Source organism: Microcaecilia unicolor, chromosome 5 (genome assembly GCF_901765095.1).
Source record: "Microcaecilia unicolor chromosome 5, aMicUni1.1, whole genome shotgun sequence".
Classification (NCBI taxonomy): Eukaryota; Metazoa; Chordata; class Amphibia; order Gymnophiona; family Siphonopidae; genus Microcaecilia; species Microcaecilia unicolor.
In genome coordinates, this window is record NC_044035.1 from 220,225,750 (window position 1) to 220,244,427 (window position 18,678).

An 18,678-nucleotide genomic window follows, 5' to 3' on the forward strand; every position below is an offset into this window, starting at 1 on the left:
TGAGAGTCGGAAAACACTCCAATCTCCACGGTTCTTCGGAGGACAACTCCAGAAGAAGAGGGAACCAGATCTGACGGGGCCAAAAGGGCGCTATCAGAATTATGGTGCCATGGTCTTGCTTGAGCTTCAGTAAGGTCTTCCCCACCAAAGGTATGGGAGGATAAGCATACAGGAGGCCGGTCCCCCAATGAAGGAGAAAGGCGTCCGACGCTAGCCTGCTGTGTGCCTGAAGTCTGGAACAGAACAGAGGCAGCTTGTGGCTGGTCTGATAGGCGAAAAGGTCCACCGAGGGGGTGCCCCACTCTCGGAAGATCTTGCGCACCACTCTGGAATGAAGCGACCACTCGTGCGGTTGCATGACTCTGCTCAGCCTGTCGGCCAGACTGTTGTTTACACCTGCCAGGTATGTTGCTTGGAGGAGCATGCCGAACTGGCAAGCCCAACGCCACATCCCGACGGCTTCCTGACACAAGGGGCGAGATCCGGTGCCCCCCTGCTTGTTGGTGTAATACATTGCAACCTGATTGTCTGTCCGAATTTGGATAATTTGGCAGGACAGCCGATCTCTGAAAGCCTTCAGTGCGTTCCAGATCGCTCGGAGCTCCAGGAGGTTGATCTGCAGATCCTTTTCCTGGAGGGACCACAGACCCTGGGTGTGGAGCCCATCGACATGAGCTCCCCACCCCAGGCGAGATGCATCCGTCGTCAGCACTTTCGTGGGCTGTAGAATTTGGAATGGACGTCCCAGGGTCAAATTGGTCCGAATGGTCCACCAGAGCAGTGAAGTGCGGCAACTGGTGGAGAGGCGGATGACATCTTCTAGATTCCCGGTGGCTTGGAACCACTGGGAAGCTAGGGTCCATTGAGCAGATCTCATGTGAAGACGAGCCATGGGAGTCACATGGACTGTGGAGGCCATATGCCCCAGAAGTCTCAACATCTGCCGAGCTGTGACCTGCTGAGACGCTCTGGTCTGCGAAGCCAGGGACAGGAGGTTGTTGGCCCTCGCTTCGGGAAGGAAGGCCTGAGCCGTCTGGGTATTCAGCAGAGCTCCTATGAATTCCAGAGACTGGGTTGGCTGGAGATGGGACTTTGGGTAATTTATCACAAACCCCAGCAGCTCCAGGAGTTGAATAGTGCACTGCATGGACCGGAGGGCTTCTGCCTCCGAGGTGTTCTTGACCAGCCAATCGTCGAGATATGAGAACACGTGCACTCCCAGCTTGCGTAGATACGCCGCCGCCACCACCACGAGGCACTTTGTAAACACCCATGGGGCAGAGGCGAGTCCAAAGGGCAGCACACAATACTGAAAGTGCCGTGCGCCCAGGCGGAATCTGAGATACTGTCTGTGAGCTGGCAGTATCGGGATGTGAGTGTATGCGTCCTTTAAATCCAGGGAACATAGCCAATCGTTTTTCTGAATCATTGGCAGAAGGGTGCCCAAGGAAAGCATCCTGATCTTTTCTTTGACCAGGAATTTGTTCAGGCCTCTCAGGTCTAGGATGGGGCGCATCCCCCCTGTTTTCTTTTCCACAAGGAAGTACCTGGAATAGAATCCCTGCCCTTCCTGCCAGGGTGGTACGGGCTCGACCGCATTGGCGCTGAGAAGGGCGGAGAGTTCCTCTGCAAGGACCTGCTTGTGATGGGAGCTGAAGGATTGAGCTCCCGGAGGACAATTTGGTGGAAGGGAGGCCAAATTTAGGGCGTATCCGCACCGCACTATTTGGAGAACCCACTGGTCGGAGGTTATGAGAGGCCACCTTTGGTGAAAAAATTTTAACCTCCCTCCGACCGGCAGATCGTCCTGCACGGACACTTTGAGGGCGGCTATGTTCCCGTGGATCCAGTCAAAAGCCCGTCCCCGGCTTTTGCTGTGGAGGCGCAGGGGGCTGCTTAGGCGCACGCTGTTGACGAGAACGAGCACGCTGGGGCTGTCCCTGTGCCTGTCGAGGCCTTCGGGCCGGCTGGGTGTATCTACGCTTGGCAAAAGCATAGGGCGCAGCCTGCCGGGCCCGGGAAAAACGTCCACCTGCTGAGGTGGATGCTGAAGGCGCCCGGTGGGAGAGCTTGTCGAGGGCGGTTTCCCGCTGATGCAGTTGGTCCACCAGCTGCTCGACCTTCTCGCCAAAAATATTATCCCCCCGGCAAGGGACGTCGGCCAGTCTCTGCTGGGTGCGGTTGTCCAGGTCAGAGGCACGCAGCCATGAGAGCCTGCGCATCACTATACCTTGGGCCGCAGCACGAGATGCCACGTCACAGGTGTCATAGATACCCCTGGACAGGAACTTTCTGCACGCCTTCAGCTGCCTGACCACCTCCTGATAAGGCCTGGACTGCTCCGGCAGGAGCTTATCGACCAGGTCCGCCAGTTGCTTCACAGTGTTCCGCATGTGGATGCTCGTGTAGAGCTGGTAAGATTGGATGCGGGTCACGAGCATGGAAGATTGGTAGGCCTTCCTCCCAAACAAGTCCAGAGTGCGAGACTCCCGCCCTGGGGGCGCCGAGGCGGTATCCCTCGAACTCCGTGCCCTCTTGAGAGCAGAATCCACGACCGCCGAGTCATGGGGCAATTGGGGCCGCATTAACTCCGGGTCCGAGTGGATTCTGTACTGGGACTCTGCTTTCTTGGGAATGATGGGATTAGATAATGGTCTCATCCAGTTCCGAAGCAGTGTCTCTTTGAGGACATTGTGCAACGGCACCGTGGAGGACTCTCTAGGTGGTGATGGATAGTCGAGGACCTCGAGCATCTCAGCCCTCGGCTCATCCACAGAGACCACGGGGAAGGGAATGCAAATGGACATGTCCCTTACAAAGGAGGCAAAGGAGAGGCTCTCAGGAGGCGTGGGGTCAGAGGGGAGGCCCGCAGACTCCTCTGAGGAGAAATATCTGGGGTCCTCCTCTTCCCCCCACGAGGCCTCTTCCTCGGTATCGGACATAAGCTCATGTAGCTGAGTCCTTAACTGGGCCCGGCTCGACGTCGAGGACCGAGGCCTCGGTGTCGTCGAGCGGTGGACTCCCGCGCAGGCGGGGACGAAGCTCCCTCCATCGACGTCGACGGGGACTCCACCTGCGTGGCGGTCAAGACCGGCGCCGGTGTCGAAGGCCTCGGCACCGGGCTAGAGCTCGCCGGCGCCACAGTCAACGGCATCGAGGGCGCAAGCACCCCCAGCACCGGCACAGCCTGGCGCATCAGCCCTTCCAGGATCCCCGGAAGGATGGCTCGGAGGCACTCGTCCAGGCCCGCTGTCGGGAAAGACGGGGGGGCCAGTAGAGGTGTCGGTGCCGGAAGCTGCTCGGGTCCAGGAGACTGCACCGAAGTGCTGGGACCCTGACGCGTCGGTACCTCCACTACCGAAGGGGACCTCTCCTCTCGACGCTGACGCTTCGGCGTCGACTCCTCGCCGGCACTGATAGCCGGATGCATCGAAGGCGACCGATGACGGTGCTTCTTTGATTTTTTGCGGTGCCCGTCATCGGCGCCAGGTGGAACGGAGGAGGAGGTCGATCCCCCTCGGTCTCGAGGAACCGGGTCAGACAGGGTTCAGTCCCGAGGGCCATGGGCAGAGGGAGTGACCGGGGCCAATTGCCCACGCGGCCTCTCACCCCTACCCTCACCGGAGGACCGGCGGGCTGACGGGACCTGTGCTCCTGGGGTCGATGCCATCGGTGCCGATTTCACGGACATCGATACCGGTACCGAAGAACCGGCCGTCGATACCGATGCCATCGAGGTCGACGTCGAGGGGCCGGCGCACGTTCCAAAAAGACGGTCCCGTAGAACTTGCCTCGCAACCTGAGTCCGTTTCCGGAGACCAAGACACAAAGAACACGACTTGATATTGTGCTCCGGCCCGAGGCACTGGAGGCACCAAGCGTGGGTGTCGGTCTGTGAGATAGGCCGGCCGCACCGACCACACTTCTTAAATCCACTCGGGACCTTCGAGGACATCGACGGAAAAATCGCGTCGGCGAAATTAAAGTCGTCGATGGTGGCGGTAAATCACACCTCGAAAAATAAATCGACCGCACGGCCACAAGGCCGCAACGCGACGCCCCCGCTAGAAAACGAGGGAAAAACAAGCGCGTTCACTTTTTTTTTTTTTAACCAAGAAAAGAAAAAATGGGTCCGGAACGCGCGGGAACCAGAAACAAAAAATAAGAAATTCGCGAAAACGCGACGGTTTTTCGGGGCTGATAAGAGAGAGCGGCAACGCACGACTCTCTCCAGCGCGGAAAAAACAAGACTGGCGGGAACGGTCGCGCACGGGCGGGAAGACGGCCGCGCATGCGCGGTGGGCGTGCCCTGCGTGCGGACCGCCCGCGAAGCTTCTTCTGGTTGGTGAGGGCTGCCGCGGACGTCACCCAGTCGTGAGAACAAGCAGCCTGCTTGTCCTCGGAGAAAAATAAATATACAGGTCATTTCAAATGTAACAAAACTGGTTGCAAGACGTGTGACCTTATTATCAAGACATCCAGTTTCAGTCACAAGGGACGAAATTACCATCTAAGACATCAAACAACCTGTCGTAATACATATATTGTTTATTACATTATCTGCCCATGTAATAAGGTATACATAGGCAAGTCTAGTAGGTCCCTCAATGCCAAGATGGTTGAACACATATCGCGGATAACAGCACAGAACCTAGGAGGTCCACTTGTACAACATTGTGTAAGAAATAAACACACAATAGAATCTTTGTGTTGTATGGTAATTGACCACGTCGAACCTATTTCTAGAGGCGGTGATCGTAACAGAAGACTATTACAACGTGAAACCTTTTGGATATATCATTTGGGCACTATTGAGCCCAATGGGTTAAATACATATATTCATTGGGGCTGTTATGTGTGATGATCATCAGCTGATACCCAGAAGTACTCCTAAGAGGTAGAGACTTCCGGTTTTACTTAAATAGAACGCCGGCGCCATGTTAGAGTTCCTAGGCAGGAGACTCATGCGAAAGGAGAGAGACTGTAAGCCACGAGTTAAATTTCATAAGCAGGAGTACAATATTTACGGAGTGTTTGAATGTGTTCTGTTTTGCTTTCACAGGTACACTTAGATTTCCCCTTGACAAAGCTGCAAATGCGAAACAGGCACCTGTTGGGACCGTAGCCATACCTGAGATTGCATACAGATAAGTGATACTAAGTCACCTCTGATATTAAGGAATGATAATACACTAATATCTGAATATGTGAGTGACGTAAAGACGTGCAAAACGTTGTTGGCAATAAGGAGTACAACAACGACAATTATAAAAAAGAATTAAAAAGTAAAATAAACAAAAAAAGAACACTAAATATTCTTGCACGTTATACCACAGCACGGAAGGTTGGGGGCTGTCGATGATTATAACTGTCACGGAATAAAAGGCTCACCTAATTGGTGATAAGATAGTTGCCTTAGTGACTGTATGAGACTTCCCCATAACAAATTAACAACTATTGGCACTGTTTGTTTAGAATTCTACCATTTGTGGGTTTTGTATTTTTAGGATAAGCAGCATAAAATATATTGTAATGTTTTCGGATCTTGCCAGGTGCTTGTGACCTGGATTGATCACTGTTGGAAACAGGATACTGGGCTTGATGGACCATTGATCTGTCCCAGTATGGCAATTCTTATGTTTTTATGTAAGGTAGGCTTTCTTCAAGAAACACATCTTGCCCTGAAGGAAGAGCTCTTACTTAAGCATGTTGTTTTGGTGCTATAGGTTTGCTTCCAACAGAAGGAAAAAACGAAAGGAGAGGTAGCCATCCTAATGGTGAGCAGGGTACAAGTTCCATGTTAGGGAATAGTTGTGCGACCCTGGTGGGAAATGCTTGTTTCTTAAGGTTGACATCCACAATCAGGGCATGTCTCTCCAAGTATGGGCTGGGATGGCAACAAGGGCAAGACCAGCATGATATCAAGCCAGGATACAATCCAACTTCTCCTGCAAGAGAACCCAGAACCAATTGTCGAGGGGAAGTATCAGGAAAGGATGGGTCGGTGCCAGTGTAGTCAGGTCTTCAGAAGGTATCTGACCCAAATCAGAGACCAAGTCCCAACATATAGGAGGCTGACGAATCACTGCCAAATCTGCGGAGAAGGAACAACTTTCATGGCCCCAACGGATACTTATGCCATTGATGCCCTAGATCTCCTATTGCTGTGCCTTGAAGGGTACAAGTGCTGGTGCTTCTTGGCCTCCTCCTGAAGCCCAACATCAAAATCCCTTGGCGTTGACAAGGATGACGTCAAATCCTTAAGGTTCCTCAGTGTAAACGTTGAGGCAGGCAGACATTCCCAATACCAATGCATCCCCAGTGTAGCTCTTGCTGCCATAGAGACTGATACCAAAATTGATGGACTAGTTTTCTCGGTGCCAAATAGTTTTCAGTTGTTCATGACTCTTGGTCCTTTTGTCATCCTGGAATTGTTTATAAAGAAGAGCATCGTGGTTGGGTCCCAAGCACAGCAAGTACCAATGATGAGGATCAGTGAATGGCATTGTTTTGCTGCACTAAGAAGACTTTTTAAAACCACTGGGAGTTTTCTGGAACATTTCCAGGAAAATAGCCGGTGAAATCAAGCAACTCAATCTTGAAAAATATAGGAAAAAATTATGGCCGATAAGCCGAGGCCTAAGGTGTAACGAACGAGCCGTTAAAAAAAAAAATAGTAAACTTAAAAGTGACAAAAAACTCTGAAGGGAGAAGATCTCATACAACACTTACAGGAAAAGAAAGAAAAAAAGACAATGACGGGAAGGCTGAAAAATAGACAAACCGAGTGCACTGTTAGATGACAGAAGTACATTAGCTCAGCACTGAGGAAAAACACAGAATGCCTCAGTTCCATGCAGCATTCACAGGTCAGAAAGCACACACATGCATGGTGCTGCTTCCAAAAGCTTCTGGTGTTAGAATGCTAGGGAGCACGTCCGCACTAGGCTCTATTGGATGGCACCACCCATATGTGCTCTAACAACTACAGGAGAATACAAACTCTATAGAAAATATTCCAACCTGGTAAAAAGAGTTTGATTTATATGTATAAAGTTAGTTTGGAGGTGTCCCTTTAAACTGATGGAAAAAAATTTTTCCAACCCATATAAAGAATATGTATCACACAAATGGAACCTCAAACCTCCTAACAAGGAACAATACCGAAGTATTCACAATGCCTTGTATAAACAGGAGTAGGTTAATATCATGGGTTCCTATTAAGAAGGAAAAAGAGGAAAAAAAACCCAGACGCAAAAACTCATGCTACATGAGAAAAACGAATGGGATGAAAAACTCTCTTTCCCTCTTATGAATAACAATTAAACGGCCACCAAAAACCAAACTACCCAAAACTAACCCCAGCCCAAAAGAAGACTACCTTAAAGGAGCCCCCCCCGGGAGGAAAAAGAACCCTGAAATTTAACAAAGTTTAACAAAGAGCCTGAAATAGCCAAGGCAAACACTTGTATACCCACTCTCACCTAATAAAGCATACAAGCATGCCAAATACAATGGCTAAAAAGTTACTTAGCTTAATCCAAACAGGACAGCTTCAGTCAAGAATTCCCCCCCAAGGACTCTGGAGCCTTACAAAAATTCTTCAACCGACGAAAAAACGCCGACCCTCCAACAAGAGCGCTTTGTTTCGCCAACCTCGTGGCTGCTTCAGGAAGGGCACTTCAAATCCATCTGGTAATGTAAAGCCAAAACGACGCTGGAAACTAAAACTGAATCGTATGGATACCAAAGATGGTGCAGGAGCAGGAACTCTGGATCAGATTAAGTTTTTTTAAATCTTGTACTGACGTCATGACGTCATAGCGTCTTCGTGTCATTGCATATCCAATCACAATGTCCAATAAGCAAAGGAAACCACACCTCCCAGACTACACCTCATTAATAGTAAGCATTCCACTCAATATTTCTGTTCAATCCTTGAGGTGCAACTGTTTTAAGTAAGTAAATCCAATGTTGTTCCTTACGCCATAAAATTGTTTTAAAATCCCCCCCTCTCTTACCCATAAATACTTGATCAATGATCATGCATTGCAACTGATTAAACTGATGTTGAGCCTGTTCACAATGGCGAGTCATAGGTGCTTCCAACTTGGCATTGGTAATGCAATGCCGGTGTTCTATATCCCTTGTTTTAAACTGACGAGTGGTATGACCTATATAGAGCAAATTACACAGACACCGAAAAAGATAAACCACATTCTTTGATTCGCACGTGGTTCTGTGCTTCAGTTTGTAAGTCTTGCTATCCGTGGACTTGAACTCCGAACTTTCCACTGTTATAGAACAGATGGAACAGTGTCCACATTTCTGATGATATCCCTCTAGTCGTGTGGTATTCGACCACACATCTGCCACACTAAGTTGGTCCTGTAGATTTTGATTCCGAGCATAAGAAAGCATAAGATGATGATCCTGAAATGCTTCCTGAGTGAGCATAACATTCCAATGTTTTCTTAGAATCGTGGAGTTCTGAGGAGATCTGTAAACTTCAAAACACAAGAAATCACTTTGTCCATACTGTTAGTCCTTTTATATTGATTATCTTGAATAAGAAGATCTCTATGTTGAAACAGAGCTCTTTTATAAGATTGTTTCACAAGCTTATCCGGATATCCCCTTTCTTTGAATTTCTTTTGTAACTCCCCCGCCGATTCTTGAAATAGTTGAGTGGTATCACAGATCCTACGATACTGCAAGAACTGCGAATAGGGCAAACTGCGTTTAAGATGATAAGGGTGCTTACTATCGTACTTCAGCAGGGAATTTCTATCCGTTGACTTAACAAAAACTTCTGTTTTTAACACCCCACAATCTTTCTTAACTAGAACATCCAAAAAATTGATACACTCAACGTGGGAATTGCATTCAAATTTGATGGTGGCATGGCAACTATTAAGGTTTTGAACAAAGTCCCTTAACTGTTGCTCAGAACCCTGCCAGACTACAAACACGTCGTCGATGTAGCGGCCCCAATACTGCACCCAAACAAACCCTGTGTTGGTATATACATACTGTTCCTCAAACTGCCCCATAAAAATGTTCGCAACAGAGGGGGCAAAAGACGCTCCCATGGCTATCCCAGAAATTTGAAGATACAGCTCATCATCAAAAATGAAGTGGTTATTATACAGGGCTAGTTGAGTGAAATGAATAAGGAAATCTGTAGGGACCACATGAGGACGAGGACGAGAACGATCTTCAAGGGCCTTCTTCACTGCTTCCAAGGCATCTCTTTGTGGTATAAGGTGTATAAAGAACACACATCAAGGGTTACTAGCAGACTAGATTGACTCACATTTAATCCACTCAAAATCTGTAGAAAATGAGAAGTATCTCTGATATAAGCTGGTATATTCTGCACCAGAGGCCGCAAAAAATAATCCACATATTTGCAGACACGTTCAAGTAAAGAATTCCTTGAAGATACAATAGGCCTGCCAGGAGGAGCTTGCAGCCTTTTGTGAATCTTCGGAACTGTGTAAAAAATAGGTATAACAGGATGGGTTGGACACAAGAATTGACTTTCTTTCTTTGTGAGAAAGCCCTGTTGTAGAGCTTCCTTAGTAACCTCCTGCAGATTCTTAATCAAACGATAAGTAGGATCCTCAGTAAGCTTACAATAGGTGTTACTGTCCGCCAATTGTTGTTGAATTTCTTCCATATAGTCAGATTTATCAAGTACCACTATAGCACCCCCTTTATCTGCTTTTCGTATCACAATCGACTTCTCTGACTTCAATCCTTGTAGAGCCTGAAATTCTTGACGTGACATATTGGCTCTGCCCCAAAACTGTGCATCCTTTAATTGCTGTACATCTTGGAGAACCAACTGCTTAAATATAATTAACGCAGAATTAGGTGGACCCGGAGGGATCCAGGTGCTTTTAGCTACACAATCTGAATATGCACCCCTGGTATCTTGAGTATTATGAAAAAAGAGTTTAAGTTGGAGTACTCGCAGGAATTTTTCAAAATCCACTCTAAATTGAAATGGAACATGTTTACTGGTGGGAACAAAAGACAAACCACGAGCTAAAACACGCTCCTCAATTGGGGTAAGCGGGTAACTTGAGAGGTTAATTACAGCGAGTCGTCTCTCCGTCGAGATCTCGTTCCTCTGTAACTTGCTTCTCCTCGATTGCGGGACCTCCAACTGCTCCACCCCCGCTGATTTGTACGCCTGGTAGAAACTCCCCGTTGCTGTTCCCCATCTGTTTTGTCCTCTTTATCTTCCTCACCACTAGATGTATTAGATGACAGTTGAAAACCCACACGTTTTCCCTTCTCAAGAGTTTTATCCAAATTTGCTGTTTTTTGCCAATTATATACATACCTCTCACTGTAATCCTTCTGATATCTTTGTATTTTTTTGATTTTAGTTGATTTGATTTCTTTCTTAAATTTATCTAATTTATTGTCAAAATCCCATATGTGAAAATATCGTGTTCTGCTTGTCCTCGGAGAACTGAGAGTAATTGGCTAGACCCATGTCAATCTGGCTTCAGACCTGGATATGTACAGAGACAATTCTCGTGTCCCTTTTTGATGATCTGCACAGAAACTGTGACAGGGAATCTGCCTCCATACTAGTGTTGCTTGATTTCTCAGCAGCCTTCAACACCCCGGATCATAACATCATGCTTACAAGACTGGCAGAAACATTACCTTGGGCAGTGAATGGAGGGGTGTCACAGGGATCCATACTGCCTCCCATTTCATTTAACATCTACCTCAAGCCTCTGGCTGAGCTGCTTCAGTCAATGGATACAAAATTCTACATTTATGCTGATGATGTGCAACTGCACCGTGCAGGTCTTTTTCTGCCGTCATCTACTATGCTACTATGTTACTCGTATCCATTGAACCTGAACTAACCACAACTCTGAGTAAACTGACTGCATGCCTAACTGCAACTCAGGAATGGGCAAATAACAACAACTCTGCCTGAACCCAAGTAAAACAGAGATTCTTAAGGGGCTCATTTTCAAAGCACTTAGCCTTCCAAAGTTCCATAGGTTTCTATGGAACTTTGGAAGGCTAAGTGCTTTGAAAATATACCCGACTTCAAAATACCTTTTGGGAAGTATGAACACCTCCTAAAATCACAGGTCATGAACCTTGGGATACTGCTATACTCATCACTCACTGATTCCACAAATTCAAACAACCTTCAAAAATTGTCTCTATCACCTATGGCAGCTACAAAATCTCTCTCCATATATTGAAAAGACGAGTCTGACCATAGTGGCCCATGCAACAACATCACAACTAGACTATTGTAATGCATAGTACACTGGCCAAACAAAAAAGAGTTTGTATCAGCTCTAACTAATTCAGAATGCTGCAGCATGACTGATGGATGGCTGCAAGTGGCGTGATCACATCACACCCTTCCTGCAAAAACTAAACTGGCTACCAGTATCTTACAGGTAAAATTGTATGATTGATTTTCAAGGTCCTCAGACAAAATGAGCCAAATTACTTAAAGAATAAGTTAGCCCTTTACACGCCTTTTAGACCTCTAAGCTTCTCTCAAGGATCATCACTATTTGTATTTGCGTCAAAAGAAATTGTATGATGTGATACCCATCAGCAAGCCTTAGCCCCCACATTCTGGCATTTACTCCCAGAGGGGCTACATAAAACTCAAGACTACCTCTACTTCAGTTAGCTGGTGAAAGCCTGGCTCTTCTCCCAAACCTTTAGCACATAGGGTGACTGACTATACACTCATTCTGCACCTGGACTAGCTTGAGGAACTTATCTAAGTTAGTGTGTGTAGTAAGCTCTTGCTTAACTATACAAAGAACTTGCTTTGACTTTAGCTAACCATCTAATTATCCCAACGGCCTATGTACCACACATCAGGTTCCCATCAGCTATATGTTAAACTGTATTGTAGAAAATCTTTAGCATCATTATCTATGTTAATTGAATGTTCTAATGCATGCTTATTAGATGCATCATTAGTATTATATCTCGGGTATTGAATTACAGGCCAGGTGAGAGGTGGTAAGAACATATTGAAGGCAATCTTGCTAGTGTTGATGCCTTCTGCATTTCCTCACAGCTGTATCCGGGGTGACTCCAGGTCCACCCCGAGCTTCCCAGGGCCCTCGCTCCAAGTGCACAGAGTCTCCAGGTGCTTTTTGGCTAGGATTCCTTTAAACACCATCACTCCCTATGCCTTAGCTGTTCCTGCTGTCCCTGTCCTAGCCTTTCTGCCTTCCTCCTCTACTCCTATCACCTTAGCCACTTCACATCTACCTGCATCCACCTTAGCCCCTATATATATGGCCCCTATACACATTCTCTTCATCGCCCTGTCCCTTCCTAACCTCTTCCCCCCCTCCCCTTCCACTGTCTACCTCAGGAACTCACTGCCCACCCTTGTCCCCTCCTGTCCTGCTCATTACTCCCCTACCCTACCTCCCCCCCACCACCTCCCCAGCTCTCCTGCCCCCCTCGTCATTCCTAGCTCTCAACCTTCTACACTTCCTCCCCACCATTAACCCATCCCCATTCCTCCTTAACACATCCCGTCTTCGTCATCTTCGTCGACCCTCCTCCCCCACCCTCCTCCGCACTCTCTTACTCCTTCTCCTACTTTCCGCAGGTGACATCAATCCCAATCCAGGTCCCCCCCACCTCTCCTCTCCATATCCACGTAACCGATCCCAGAATGCCTCCAATCTCATCTCTATTCCCCTTCTCCCCCCCTGCTTCCCTCCCCTTCTCGTGTGCCCTATGGAATGCCCACTCAGTATGCAACAAACTCTCCTTCACCCACGATTTGTTCATCTCCCGTTCCCTTCAACTGCTCACTTTAACTGAAACTTGGATAACCCCTAACGACACTGCCTCAATCGCAGCCCTATGCCATGGAGGATATCTTTTCTCCCACACTCCCCGCCCAGACGCACGCGGTGGAGGCGTTGGGTTTCTTCTCTCACCCTCTTGTAGTTTCCAACCCCTCCCCCTGCCACAGTCTCACTGCTTCTCATCCTTCGAAACTCATGCCATCCAGCTATTCTACCCGACACCACTCAGAGTTGCAGTCATCTACCGCCCCCCTGATAAGCCCCTCTCTCTTCCTTCCTTACTGACTTTGACGCTTGGCTCACCGTCTTTCTTGATCCCTCATCTCCATCCCTCATTCTTGGTGATTTTAATATTCACGTTGATGACCCATCCAACTCCTACGCTTCTAAATTCCTCACTCTGACATCCTCCTTTAACCTCCAACTATGCTCTACCACCCCTACTCACCGTAATGGCCATTGTCTCGACATCGTTCTCTTCTCTTCCTGCTCACCTTCCAAATTCTGCACCACAGTCCTTCCTATCTCAGATCATCACCTAATCACCCTCACACTTCATCACCCTCCCCTTCAACCTCGCCCAACTATAGGCACTGCCTTCAGGAATCTCCAGGCCGTCGACCCCCCTACCCTATCCTCTCACATCTCCAATCTCTTCCCTTCCATCTCGTCTTCCGAATCTGTCGACACGGCTGTCTCTGCCTACAATGAAATTCTCTCCACTGCTCTGGATACCCTAGCACCATCTGTCTCTCGGCCCACTAAGCACACTAATCCTCAGCCCTGGTTAACCCCTTGCATCCGTTACCTTCGCTCCTGCACCCGATCTGCTGAACGACTCTGGAGGAAATCTCGCACCCTGTCAGACTTCAACCATTACAAATTCATGCTATCCTCCTTCCAGTCCTCCCTATTCCTTGCCAAACAGGAATATTATTCTCAATTAACTAATTCTCTTGGCTCCAACCCTCGTCGCCTCTTCGCCACCCTCAACTCCCTACTTAAAGTGCCCTCCGCTCCCACCCCCCCTCACTCTCTCCTCAAACACTAGCTGACTACTTCCGTGATAAGGTGCAGAAGATAAACCTTGAATTCACTTCCAAGCCTTCTTCTCCCTGTGACTTCTTAACCCACTCCCCCAACCAACCTAGCCTCCTCCTCCTCCTTCCCTAAGATCACCGAAGAGGAAACTGCTCGCCTTCTCTCTTCCTCTAAGTGCACCACCTGTTCCTCTGATCCCATTCCCACCAATCTGCTTAACAATATCTCTCCTACAGTCAACCCCTCAAATCTGTCACATCCTCAACCTCTCTCTCTCCACTGCTACTGTCCCTGACACCTTCAAGCACGCTGTAGTCACACCACTTCTCAAAAAACCATCACTAGACCCCACCTGTCCCTCCAACTACCGTCCCATCTCTCTTCTACCCTTCCTCTCCAAATTACTTGAACGCGCTGTCCACAGCCGCTGCCTCGATTTCCTCTCCTCTCAGGCCGTCCTCGATCCGCTCCAATCCGGCTTTCGCCCACTACACTCGACAGAAACAGCACTCTCTACAGTCTGTAATGACTTGTTCCTTGCAAAGTCCAAAGGTCACTATTCCATCCTCATCCTCCTCGACCTATCTGCCGCCTTTGACACTGTCAATCATAATTTACTTCTTGACACACTGTCCTCATTCGGGTTCCAGGGCTCCGTCCTCTCCTTGGTTCTCTTCGTATCTTTCCCAACGCACCTTCAGAGTATATTCTAATGGCTCTTCTTCCACCCCCATCCTGCTCTCTGTTGGGGTTCCTCAAGGTTCTGTCCTTGGACTGCTTCTTTTCTCGATCTACACCTCTTCCCTGGGCTCGCTGATCTCATCACATGGTTTCCAGTACCATCTCTATGCTGATGACACCCAGCTTTATCTCTCCACTCCCGACATCACGGTCGAAACCCAGGCCAAAGTTTCGGCCTGCCTTTCAGACATCGCTGCCTGGATGTCCAACCGGCATTTGAAACTGAACATGGCAAAGACTGAGCTCCTTGTCTTTCCACCCAAACCCTCTTCTCCTCTTCCCCCACTTTCCGTCTCTGTTGACAACGCCCTCATCCTCCCCGTCGCCTCAGCCCGCAATCTCGGAGTCATCTTCGACTCCTCCCTCTCCTTCTCTGCCCATATCCAGCAGACAGCTAAGACCTGTCGCTTCTTCCTCTATAATATTAGCAAAATTCGCCCATTCCTCTCTGAACAGACCACCCGAACCCTCGTCCACTCGCTCGTCATCTCTCGTCTTGACTATTGCAACCTTCTTTTCACTGGCCTCCCGCTTAACCATCTATCCCCCCTTCAATCTGTCCAAAATTCTGCCGCACGTCTTATCTACCGCATGAACTGATACTCTCACCCCTCTCCTCAAGTCACTTCACTGGCTCCCGATCCGCTACCGTATACAGTTCAAGCTTCTCCTTTTAACCTTCAAATGCACTCAATCTGCAGCCCCCCAGTACCTCTCTACACTCCTCTCCCCGTATGTTCCCACCCGTAACCTCCGCTCTCAGGACAAATCACTCCTATCTGTACCCTTCTCCACCACCGCTAACTCCAGACTCCGCCCCTTCTGCCTCGCATCACCATATGCCTGAAACAGCCTTCCCGAGCCCATACGTCATGTGCCCTCCCTGCCCATCTTCAAGTCCTTACTCAAAGCCCATCTCTTCTCCCTTGCTTTTGGCGCATAACCACCTTCCCCACTCATGATACCTACACTGACTACATAGTTTGTAACCTTTAGATTGTAAGCTCTTTTGAGCAGGGAGGGTCCTTCCCCATGTTAAACTTGTACAGCGCTGCGTAACCCTGGCAGCGCTATAGAAATGCTAAGTAGTAGTAGTAGTAGTACTAAGAGGAGAGATGCACAAATTGGTTAGGTGCACAAAGGATTGATACCCCCTCCCCACCCCAAACTGATTTACTGCCTTTAAAATTCTAGGCAAACAGCAGAGAACCCTGATGAATCCAGATTTTACCAGCATTATGAAATAGCGCCACACACTCTAGCATAAGAGAAGAGAGAAATTTGCATGTGGTCCAAAGGAAAGGAACTTCCCTGTCTGAAAGTGAAGATGACTGAACTAAATGCTAACAAGTAACTCTCTGGGAAAACACAGTAAGCCTCTGAATGAATGCCGCTAAGGCTAAAACAACAGATTGTATTTTGTCTGTGAGCAAAAAGCACAGCTCATACAACACCACTGAAGCTCAGACGCAGAGTGGACCTACAGTAGAACTCTTGCCCCTCTCTCCATATTAATTACTATCATACACAAGTCAGTGTTGAACTCATGACCTTCAGGATATAAGGTAGCCACTCCATGAGGAGCTACTTTGTCTTTTTTTCCCCCATTAAATGCTCTTAAAGCATTCAAGACATCCTGATTTTTCAGTGTCCAGAAGCAGAACAATAGTCTGGCCTAGTTACTCCACATTACTAAATGATTGTCTTTAAGATTCCATCTCCCCTGATAAAGTTTCTGCCCCATATGCTGAGCACTAAAACTGATGTACTGTTAAGTCACCATCCAGCGTATTTTCGAAAGAGATCACCAGCCATCTTCCAACATAAAGGAAAAACAGGGAATACAGGGAGATAGAGGAAGGGACTTAAAGGTCCAATAAGCCACCAAAGCTCTCTTCTCACACACCAGCCTTTTCCTTCATGATGAGGGGGAAAGAAGGGGAGTGGGGAAGGGGAAGGGAGGGGTTGGGTTGGAAACTCAGATCTTTGAGTTACACCTCTGCTCCAGACAAACTTCAATTTCTTAAGGAGTTCAACCTTTTTAGAGTACCCCTGTGCTCAACAAAATCCAGCTGCCAAATAGGCTTGAAAGTGTCTTAGCAAACAGACCAGAAGCTGTATGGTGTCTATGACCATCCGCTGGAGACAGAGAAATATTGAGCATTCTAAGACTGCATGGTACCACTAAGGGGCAATTACACAGAACAACTTTGTTTCTGGCTCTATCCACTGGCCAACAGACATAGCCCAATGGTCCTGGACTGGTCGCTAAGGAAAAAAAAATGTAAAGACAAATAGAATAATGTAGAAATCCAAACATGTTGATGTGGTAGTGGGGTAGAGGCTGATCAAGCAAGACAACTAAAAGCAATAATATTTGATTATCCCAAGACAGTGTAACAGTGAGATAAGGCAGTAGCCAGAGAAAGAGGTATGCTACCATGCATGCAGAGACATACGCAGCAGAAAACAAAACAAAAAAAAAAACAAGGCAATAATGTTCAGTTACAAGCTTTTTTTGTGTGTGTGTAAAACCACACACAGAATCCCGCATTCAGTTTTGCAGGCTATATCTCAGTAAGTTTATAAGAGTCTAGAGGTGGCACCTAAACGGATGAAGTAATTCCAAGCAGTGTGGGGTGAATATATTGCATCCCTTCCACATAGGGCTAGGAGTTTGTTGTTGAATCCCGGTTGAGAGCTGATGGGGGAAGGTGAGGTTGCTCTGTTGCAGTCGGAAAAGCTTTGTAGCGCTATAGAAATGCTAAATAGTAGTAGTAGTAGTAGTAGAAGAAGTTGGCCAGGCAAACATGGTTTTGGGAAATGAACCAGTGGACCCTCCCTCCCCCCATTTTTTTTTCTCTCACTCTGTCTCAAGATGACTTGATGAATAATGGGAGGAGGGGAGAGGTGGGATAGCAAAAGAATGAAGGAATAATATGAGACAAGGGAGTTTACTGGATATTTAGGATGGTTATATTGCATATATTGGATAAATCAGGAAAAGGCTGACTTGGGGGAGGGAGCCATATGGGATAGGAGATGTATGACAAAGCATCGATGAGAGGGGAGGGGTGGGGAGGGTGGGGGAGAGGGAGGGGTTAAAGTTTGGAAATGTTTGATGATCCATTCAATGAATGACATGTATATAGATGGCTTTGTGCACAAAATAGCGTTGGTTTGTATATTGAAAGGGACACCTTTGATATGGCAAGATTCATCAATAAAAAACTGTTGCAAGTAAGATACAAATACAAAGGGGTGGGGTAGGGCTAAAATGTTAAAAGTTTGATGATGGACTGTGTCAATTTGGTTTCAATGCATACATGTTTAACCTTGAATCTTTAGGTGTTTGGATTATTGGATGTAATTTTTTTTTTTTTTGAATTGTCATCAATAAAAAATGTTGAACCATAAGAGTCTAGAGGTTTGACAGAGAAAATCAACAATGGAACAGAACTGCAGCAAAGGTCATATGAGACATTTATGGAGCTAAGTATAATTGTAACAAACAGTGGGGTAGGTCTCAGAATTTAAAACCTATTCCCAGCAGGGAAAACACTAATGTTCCTCAAACTCACGACTAGTACTCAAAGTAGATCAGAAGATCTGGCCTGTCCCAGGGAAAGGATACAGGTGCAGCATTCCAGGACTCTCAAAAGGCATAGCCATCAGTCTTTGGTAGAGAGAGGCGCTCAGATGAAGATCAGTTTCTCTGGGTGACTAAACAAGGTATGCTAGAATCAAAGAGAGGCTGGAACGAGGTGGGGCAGCTAAATGCACCTTGGGAAAAAGCCTTCAGAGGAGCAGCCTGGGAACACGTCCCCTGTGCCGATAGCGGAAAACATAGAAGTTGTGGAGGAATGGGAGCTATGTCCTGAGGAGCCAATGGAAGTTACAGCACAGTGAGTCTCAGCTTAAACTATGATTTTGAATTTCCGTTTGCTATTGTTTAACAACAAGGCCAGTGCAGTGTGTGGCTGCCATATGATCAGAAACATAAAATTCTGGCAATTGGGTGGTGGACTGTAGGCACAATGGTATGTATATTTAT

The 18,678-nt window shown here is 47.5% G+C and overlaps 1 protein-coding gene across 1 annotated transcript in view; it reads right to left on the reverse strand.

Annotated features, from left to right (window-relative positions):
• Positions 1 to 18,678, reverse strand: part of U2AF1 (U2 small nuclear RNA auxiliary factor 1) — a 396,385-nt gene that overhangs the window by 161,851 nt on the left and 215,856 nt on the right. The window contains exon 5 of the mRNA XM_030203793.1: positions 11,085 to 11,094. Within this exon, the coding sequence (XP_030059653.1) occupies positions 11,085 to 11,094 (10 nt within the window). The remainder of the gene's footprint in view (positions 1 to 11,084; positions 11,095 to 18,678) is intronic.